Source organism: Cariama cristata, unplaced genomic scaffold (genome assembly GCF_000690535.1).
Source record: "Cariama cristata isolate BGI_N322 unplaced genomic scaffold, ASM69053v1 scaffold28462, whole genome shotgun sequence".
Classification (NCBI taxonomy): Eukaryota; Metazoa; Chordata; class Aves; order Cariamiformes; family Cariamidae; genus Cariama; species Cariama cristata.
Window position 1 is genome coordinate 33313 of NW_009606017.1, and position 9554 is coordinate 42866.

At 37.6% G+C, this 9554-nt stretch overlaps 1 protein-coding gene across 1 annotated transcript in view; it reads right to left on the bottom strand.

The window, feature by feature from the left end:
* SUPV3L1 (suppressor of var1, 3-like 1 (S. cerevisiae)) overlaps positions 1 to 9099 on the bottom strand; it is a 13632-nt gene extending 4533 nt beyond the window's left edge. The window contains exons 1-11 of the mRNA XM_009696217.1: positions 8974 to 9099; positions 8595 to 8702; positions 6574 to 6688; positions 5829 to 5997; positions 4295 to 4406; positions 3936 to 4013; positions 2721 to 2812; positions 1941 to 2121; positions 1428 to 1521; positions 552 to 771; positions 101 to 181 (exon numbers count right to left, since the gene is read on the bottom strand). Coding sequence (XP_009694519.1) covers positions 101 to 181; positions 552 to 771; positions 1428 to 1521; positions 1941 to 2121; positions 2721 to 2812; positions 3936 to 4013; positions 4295 to 4406; positions 5829 to 5997; positions 6574 to 6688; positions 8595 to 8658 — 1206 coding nt within the window. The 5' untranslated portion in view covers positions 8659 to 8702; positions 8974 to 9099. The remainder of the gene's footprint in view (positions 1 to 100; positions 182 to 551; positions 772 to 1427; positions 1522 to 1940; positions 2122 to 2720; positions 2813 to 3935; positions 4014 to 4294; positions 4407 to 5828; positions 5998 to 6573; positions 6689 to 8594; positions 8703 to 8973) is intronic.
* Between the last annotated feature and the right edge of the window lie 455 nt (positions 9100 to 9554).

Below are 9554 nucleotides of genomic sequence, written 5' to 3' on the forward strand. Positions count from 1 at the left end.
GCTGTCTGTTAGGTTCCCAAAGTACATGTTTGTACAAAAGCAGTGACTACAAGCAATGCTTAATTTTTAAAGCAGAAGCTAATATTTCGGTCATTCTTACAATTAGATTGGATAGAGTGGCATCAGGGAGATGATAAGCAAACATTTCTATCTGCTCAGGAGTAGGATGTAGGCCAGCTGCCTAAAGGGAAAATAAAGAAAAAAAATTTCCATTAATTCTTAATATTGTCCTTAAGTTAGTACATCAGAAAAAATCTAGAAAGACAAAATGCAAGAAACCAAAGCACCCTAGAGAGTACAGTTTATTTAGCACACTTATCTGGAACTTAAGAACTTTTGTGTTTGAGCTTTTAATTCTTAAAAGAGCAGCTGCAATATAAATTAAATATTGCAAGCCTCCAAATGGGACATCTATTCAAAGTCACTCCAGCATGACAGAATCCATTTTTATTACTAACTTGTAAAAAGACACAAGGAAAAATAATTTGGGATCAGAACACAGTAGAACAGCTCCAGAGCACATCTGTACAAACCGGTACTAAGCCTCTCACCTTTACAGGGCGCACAGGCTCACTCAAAATTTCCTTCAGCTGCACGAGGTCATCACGATGCATTGTAGTGACTTCTCCTTGTTTGAAGGATGAGCCATAACGCCCAGCTCTGCCTGCGATCTGTAGAGCCTGAGAGGTTGTAATGGAGTCTATTTCCTTTTCTCCCTTCTCATTGATAGTTGGCTTTACTATAGAGTTAAAAATTATTCTTTTTATACACCTGAAATATTTGAACAACAACAAAGAGGAATCCTTTTTTGCAAATTATTTCCAATATACAACCTAGCACAGAAGAATTTTTTTTGAGTTTTTTCACCTCTATAAATTAAGGGACCACAGACACGACTTATGGACACAGCATATTCAAAAGGGCAGCATAAGACTACTGGTTAGTTGCAGGAGAATCATCATCCCTACACATATCAATGGTGTTCTAATAGGGTACCAATCCACTCATCATCATCTGCCTCCATAGCTTATAGCAATGTGACTGCATCACCTTCAGCAAGAAAATACATCTGAAATTGGACTCAACTTGCTCCACATTTCAGAAATGCCACAGGTGATACTCTGACAACCTAGCACATCTGACTCCAGTGAATCAAAAGGGTCTTAACAGTGCCTACTATCACGTCGAATTAGGCCAAGTGAGCCATTTAATTCTTAGAATCAGTTTTAAAATGAAAGCCTAGTTCTACCCAATCAAATTGATCGCTACTTCAGAATTAAAATATATGTGCTGTGTTATCTAGACATAGCACATATCTAGCCAAATTAGTCCAACTAGGGAGAAACAACTGAGGAGATTAATGCAGGTATCACACCTGCAAAAAAAAATAAAAAAAAATCATACCATAACCTGCTCCAAGTACTTACAAATTGAGTCCCATTCCAATCGCATCTGTAGCAACTAAAATTTTGCATGGATCATCAGGATCATTGAATTTCTTTGCTTGTTCAAGTTTTGTTCCTAAAACAGAATGACAAAGCACTTCACATAGCAAACTCTTCTTACAAAACAAAGACAATGTATCACTAAGCCTGATGCCTCTAAAACAGGTTGGGGGGAGGAAAAAAAAAAAAAAAAAAAAAATCAGTATTTGATTGGTATTTTGCTGTTGTTGGGGGAAGGGGGCAGGAAAGATTTAAATCATTCCCAGAACTGTGCACAGGCCTCATTTAATTACATGTATCTGAAGATCAATATTAAGCACATAATAAAGGTCTAATCCCAAGATTAAAACACCAGTGAAAGAAAGCTGATTACTTTCTCTAACTAGATAGAGACACAAAACTAGAAAAACTTGTACTGCTTCATTTTAAAAGTTTTTCTAAGAAAGCAGCAAGAAGCAGAATGTTCCCTTAAAAATAAAAGGCAGAGCGCTTTACCTGGTGGCAGACTGCCATATATGACAGCACATTCTAATCCTCTGGCTTCAATCTGTCGACTGACAGAATAAATGTCATTCTTACTGAAACAAACAATGCAGTCCCCAGGACGGAGGTTATCTAAAGATTCTAAGGCATAATCCAGCACAGTAAGAGGAGTGAGTCTCTTGTAGTTTCGGACCTAGAATCAAAGTTGTTTGTCAAAGATAATAAGTTTTAAAATGAAAAATTCCTGTGGAATGATTATTATCACAATTGATTGTAACACTGAGGGACCTCTCACAGTCTTACAGGATTACTGGGGAGAAGGTGACCTACACATTATGCACTTGCATACTTGCAGCACTTCCCAAGTGGAGAACTATACGGCCTTTTCAAGAAACAGAAGAACTACTTATGTTTACATGTAAACTAGATTCAAGAAAAGAAGTATACAGGCTATGTAGGAATTCTATCAAGAAATGAGAGTCTGTTTTCACTCAGTCATCTGAATGCTGTAACCAGTCCCCTTTCAGAATTACACAGCCCACCACACACAGATATATAAAGTTACAGCTAATTCATCAGGAAATCATGCAGGTTGGACTTTCTTAGGACCAAATTTTATGTTTTTAAATACTCTTCACAAAAGAATCTTCCCGAGTTAAAAAAAAAAAAATTATTTACAACAGTAGAGTTGGGTTTCAGAGATCTTTCAATCACTTTCTTCCAGAGGTGTTAGCTCTTTTAACTCCTTTCCTCATCATATGGAGATAACAGATCCAGAATTAAAAAGCTTACTTCAACTTCCTCCCCTGTAGTGTACATGAGCTCCGTCACCAGGTCAATAGCAGCAGCTTCTCCGCAAATGTGGATTTCTTCTGCACAGAGTCCTGAACAAGTTTCAATGAAATGAAATGCAAAATGTTACACATCTATAGACAACAGTAGCTTTAGCTGACTTCAGTTACCCAAAAATTACACTTTGCTTGCTAAACAAATCAATGAGGACTATATTTCACCTCCTTCAACATCCCAAATCAGTACCTTAAGCCTATCCCACAAGACACTACTTCCTTAGAGCTGCTCTTGACCTCACATCAGCAAGCAATGCTCAGAAATCCATTAGTACGATAATCAGAGCAGCTAATACCTCTCAGCCAAAACAAGAGGTACCCTCAACCACTGAACAAATGGAGCAAAGCTTTGAGTATGTTTTATTTACTACTGTTTTACTAAATCCCAAACCACAGCAGAACTGAAGAGTTTTGTTTCCTGCATGACCTAAAATTATGAATACGTCTCTAATGCAGTTAGAATAGAAAAAGGGTAAAAAATAGGAGGTAGGGGAAGTGTGAGAAACCATCCTGTTAAACTTATCATCAAAAGCAGTGAAGAGAAGGGGTGGAGGAAATCAGATTCCAAACTTCTGTTCAAAATCTGCAGAAAAATGAGTTTCAAAAATTCCTTCCTGAAAAATTCTAAAATTATCAAAAAAAGCATTCTTCTAAGAATTTAACAGATCAGTGCAGCTCTGTAAATGAGTCATTTGAAATTAACACTATAAAATATTTAATGTTGGCCACATTGCCATACATTTAACAGTATCTCTTCATAACAAAATCTCTGAAAAATTGTGCTGTTTTAATTGAACAAAAAAGCATACTTCCAGAAAATAATCAATGTAAAAGGACAGCACAGTGTAACAACACAAAAACTCTGTATTATCCAGGGAAGCAAAACTAGGAGAGGTATCTGTATAACTTAGAGAATAATTTTTTTAAAAAACATTCATTAAGTAGAACATGACAGGTAACTTGCTGCCACACAGACAAATCCTTAGAGGCAGAGTATCTCTCTAACTTGCTGTGAGAAGACATATGAAGAAACAATACTCGCTTTTATTTTGCATCACGTATTGTAACCACTTATCAATATACTGACTGCTAAGCTTGAATTTAATGCGCCTTTTATAGTCACATTAAACTAGTTCATTGGCAACACAAGCAAGCTTACCTAGAAGGGCTCTTGTCCAAGCCCACCCTCTAGCAGGATCTCTGATCATCTGAATTTCATCAATCACAGCAACTTCATCTTAAAACAAAAAAGAAAAATACGATGCACCAAGGAAGAACATCTAGAACAGCAATACAACATAGGAAGGAACTCGAAGGTTTTCCAAAAAAAGGTTGCTCAAATCAAGCCAAGCCTCTACCACCAAAAAGATATTGTGAGACAATCTGGGTTTTATTAACTGCTCTAACATAGTTCAGAAATTGTTCAAATAAGAGCGAATAGCTCAGCTACTTCAGAGTCCAAGCAATAATACCCATAAAGATACCACAGATACGACTGAAACAATTAGGTATACATACAAGGCGTATTAGTGCTGCACATTTCAATGGTACAAGCAATATGAGGAGCTGGTCTGGCATCTTCATTGGCATACACACGCTCTTCTCCTGTCACCAAGTCACATGGCACATTCTAAAGGAATTCAGAAAACTCATGTTAAGTTTCTTTAATATAACAGAATCCCCTTTCCAAAGGGGAAAAAAAAAAGAGAAATGTTTCTTAAAGTAGCTTCTAAGACAGTATAATGGAAGCTATCCAGAAAATAACTACTCAGCCTTTTGAGACCTGTGCCCTGTATTTAAGTCTTATCAGACTGAAGGGTATAATGAAAAGGTAGTATCTGTAATTAGATGCCCTTTCCTACTCCTGCAGGAGATTACATCTTCCTCTGAGCATTTCAGAGCTGTCACATCTGCCACAAAAGAACTCCTACTCCTGCAGGAGATTACGTCTTCCTCTGAGCACTTCAGAGCTGTCACATCTGCCACAAAAGAACTGTCAGAAGAGCTGTAGTACAACGGGTTCATAAAGCAAGGCTCAGCAGTGAAGGAGCCCTGCAAGCTCCAGCCTCCTCCAGTTCATTTGGCAATTGCCCTGTTGGGTGTCTCACCTGCTGCCTTATACTCCCACAGCAAGAGTTCACGAGGACTAACTGTGTGAGACAGCAGGGGCCACCACACTCGGTCAGCTCTACACTCGCTGAATCTCAGCCAGATGGCTGCTCCTTCCGTATCTACAGCCATCTGCAGAGCCATGCAGGAAGCCCTGTTTAAGCCTCAAAGGCTACGTATGATCCATGAGCTGCCAAGTGAGAAGTTCTACCCACATGCACTAAACACATGGGAAAAAAGTGCAGTAACCCTACTAACATCACTACATGGTACTCACATTCACTATGCAGTACCCATGTTACAGATAGCTCCTAGGACAAGCCAATCTTTCTTATGTGTTGCTTTGATAAACCAATAACAGGAATTACAAATTCTAAATCATAGACTTATCAAAAAATAAAATAATCACAAGATCATTTGGTAAACACTACCATACATACACACTATGCTGCATTAACATGTGATGTGCTACTACAATGCTTCAGAACTGGTGTGATCCTGTGCAGCTGGAAACACACAGTGAGGAGCCTTCAAAAATATGCAGGACACAATAAAAAAAAATACTAATGAAAGCTTCCTCTAGGGACCTGATATAGGGCACTGCTCTTAACACATTTAAAGCTGCAGAACTTTTTATTAGATGGTTGAGTGCAATATATTTAAACATTGAAGCAGAAGGTTGAAGGTAGTTAAGCAAGGGTAATTTCTTGCGTACAAGCAAAAATGAAGGTCATGGGCAAAAGAAGCCACAGTTTTCACACTGAAAAAACTAACAGTAGAATCTGGCTAAACCCAGGCAGGGAAAAATTACAGGAAAATGGAGGCAGGTTACAGAGGCACACGGCTTCATGGACTACCTTAAGCAACTACAGTACTTTACAAACATGCATTCATGACACTGTTCCAGTACTAAGGATGTAGGTAAGTAATACAACATACTGACAGCATCATTACTCTTTTGGAAGATCTCATGAGCCAGAAGTTTTAGTGGACCGCAATATATTCCAGATTTTGCTGACAAAAATCTCTGGATAGCATGGTAAGTTTTTCCACTGTTTGTAGGACCAGCATGGAATATTATCTTTCTCTGAATAGCCCTGGCATCTGGATACCTAAAACACACACAAAAAAAGCAAATCTGTTGAACATTTATCTGGTGTTTTGGATACTGATTCAGGGGAAATTGCAAATTAGCTTAAACATTTACTTATCAATAGACTTTTTAATATGTGTTGAAAGCAGAAAGATGCAGTTCCTAAATAGAGGCAGTATAAAGAAGTTACTATGTCTTACACATTCATCTTCTAAATCATACAATGCTTTCAAAGATTTAGAGCAGAATTCACACATCATGTTCAAAATAATTCTTGTTACTGTGGTCTCTCTCCTTGGGTATATTAACATTTTAATGTTCTGGCATGCTACCTCCCAGACACAGCCAGAAGACAGCTTTCTGGAAAGGCCATACCAACTCAGCGACTTTCATAACTGATATAATCTTATTTTCCTTTTAACTGATCACAATATGTTTTGTGACAAAGATAAGAGTTCCTGAAAAATTATTGCAAAAACAGAGAAATGTAACTGAAAATATAGTACAATTATACATCATAAAGCTTAAGTTCACAGACTATGAAATTCTATAACACTAGGACAAGAAAACACTTCAACCACTTGAACACACTGACCAGTTGGGCGGCAATCTTAAATCACTGATCTTGCGCAGATCATCCATACAGTCCAGCATTGGAAAGATCTGCTTTGCATGCCTCAGGAAAAATGGAAAGAGATCATCCACGTGACCTAGAAGACAAACTCTTTAAGAAAGTCTGCATGCTTGTCTGAAGGTGTTTATCTTCACAATAAACTTTAAAAAAAATAATTTCTACTACTTCCACCACACACTTACATAATTCTTTCAACTTCTGGCTCTCTGCAAAGTTCAACAATTATCTCAATGGCAGAAAGGTAAACTAAAATGAGTACACAGACTCATTAAGCAACGTAATACAAATCCAATAGTATGAAGAATAAAAGCCTCATTTCAGTATATTCAATCTGGTTAGCCTACATGTCTAAAGAACTTCTAAATAACATGAGAAGCTATGGAAAAGCTGAATGAGAAACAGCTTTTCTGTCCTAACAAGTTCAAGAAGACTTTAGCCTTTCCTTCCTAAATTAAAGTGTTGCCTTGGAATAAAACAAAATAAAAGCTTCTAAAATGCTTTTATAAATAAACAAACAGAATAGTTTGCAGCTTCCCTAAGCTACTAAGACTTGGGATGCTGTTTCAAAACTGAGTTTCCAATCGCTCGGTGAGAAAACAAAAATAGAAATGTGAACTCAGAAGAGACATCCAGGTTCACTCTTCTGAATGTTTGCAGAGTAGACATGTGGCCTTAAAGGTCTCATTTCAGGTCACACTCTAGTTGTCCAGCTCTCATAGAATTCCATAGAACTATCTGGATCTAAAAAACTGTTATGATCAAACACAGACCAAAAAAAAAAAAGCAGTATTTTGTTTGTTTTTTTAAACTGAGAATTAGTATTCAATGAATCAAAATTATTGTGAAAAATTTAAAGAACTTAAAAACTGTAGTATTTTCAATTGTCATGTTTGGATAAGCAAAACTCAATTAAAAAACTTCAAAACTGCCACAATAAACAACTCTTTATACTCCTATATATGTGAGTTTTAAGGCATACATAAACAATGCTCATATATCATATCATAGAATCATAGAACAGTTTGGATTGGAAGGGACCTTAAAGACCACCTAGTTCCAACCCCCCTGCCATGGGCAGGGACACCTCCCACCAGACCAGGTGGCTCAAAGCCCCATCCAACCTGGCCTTCAACACTTCCAGGGATGGAGCATTCACAACTTCTCCAGGCAACCTGTGCCACTGCCTCACCACCCTCATGGTAAAGAATTTCTTCCCAATATCTAATCTAAATCTTCCCTCTTCCAGTTTAAAGCCATTGCCCCTTGTCCTATCACTACATGCCCTTGTAAAATATAAGTAAATAAAGAGTGGAAGTGAGGAAATCGTGTGGAAGATTTTTGTGCACGACTAATAAAAAAAGACATTTTATATTTCCTAAAATGGTAAACATTTAAAAACTACACATTTACATTTTAAGACAAAACTAATGGTCGCTGTAACTTTTAAATTACTATCATTAAAAAAAAAAACACATGCTATGCCAAAGTTGTGCAGCTCAAACTGTGAAGAAGGCTGTTTCTGCTGTTACCAGCTAGCATCACCTCTTAGTTAAGTGCTGTCGGTTACAACAAATGATACACTAAGCAGGCAAACAACACTCACTTCTATCAGTACCACACGGAAACAGCACAGTCACAGCGCTGTATTCCCAAGTACTCGAAGTCACCGGGCCAGGAGAAAGCTCTCAAAGTGCCCCCTAGTGACTACTGAATTTTTAAGAGAGGAATAAATGGAACAGTACTGTTTTCATTTCAGCAATGAACAGATGCTATAAAACAACAGGCCGCTTCTTGCTAAGACCTCCACCTCTTCTGTTTCCCCTCCAGAAGATTTAAGGACAGAACAGTCCATAGGATGAGCACAAAATATTTCTGATGGGGAAGCATTTTTTACAGCATAGTAGGGTGGTCCACAGGTACATAGGTCAAAAACAAGAAAAAAAAAAAGCATATCTTATTTTACAAGCACTCCAGATACTTGCCTGCACCACAGCATATATCACTGAGAATAATATGCAAATCAGCACTCACAGAACTGGACTCCATGATATACTTCCTAAAGCTTATAAACGCTTGGTGAAACAGGCGAGCTGAAAAAAAAAAAAAAAAGGCACAAAGTGAATGTGACTGGGACCACAAAACCATATTTGTAAACACCCAACAAAACACTGAAGTAGTCCATTAAAAACCTATACCTTCATATGAGATATTACAAGTAAATAGAAAGGTTATTTGAACCGAGTGACAGGGACAACCTATACAAGCAGTGTTGTGAGACCCATAAAAGATCAGATCTACCTAATACCATATCAGAATAAAAACAGATTTCACATTTAAAAAAAACTTAGATCATTTTCTTACCATCTAATCCATTTTCTGCTCCTAGTCTTTGGATTTCTTTTCTTTTGTAGAACTTATTTAAGTTTTTTAGAACTTCACCTGTAGAAAGAGAGTAACATTTTTTTTTAGTTCAATCAAAATTAAATCACATTCTCCTGGCCCAAAGATCACAGCTCATAGTCTCCTTACTCTGGAGAGAGTGAATCTTTGCCATGCTGAACAGACTCAAACAATTTCTCCCTAAATTAAACACAATCAATGATTGAGCCTATTGCGGAAAAGGACAATCTTAAACTGCATCAGAGTAAGAATTGCCATGAAGATGAGGTCAGTATTGGAGACACACTCTCCCTGCTACTTGAGAGGAAAGCATAAAGGTGGGAACCTGCAGCCAGCATGTCATGGAACAAACTAATAAAGGCTTTGGGGTGGTTTCTGTTTGCTTTTTATTGGCACCTATCAGGAAACAGCAGGTTTTAATGTGAAAAGTAAATCTGCTTAAACTACTGGTTGAGAGCTTTTACTAAACATCCTGAGAGATCATCTTCCCTCCACACTGCTTCCAAGACACACTCTCCAGAAAGATCAGGTAAACCAGATGC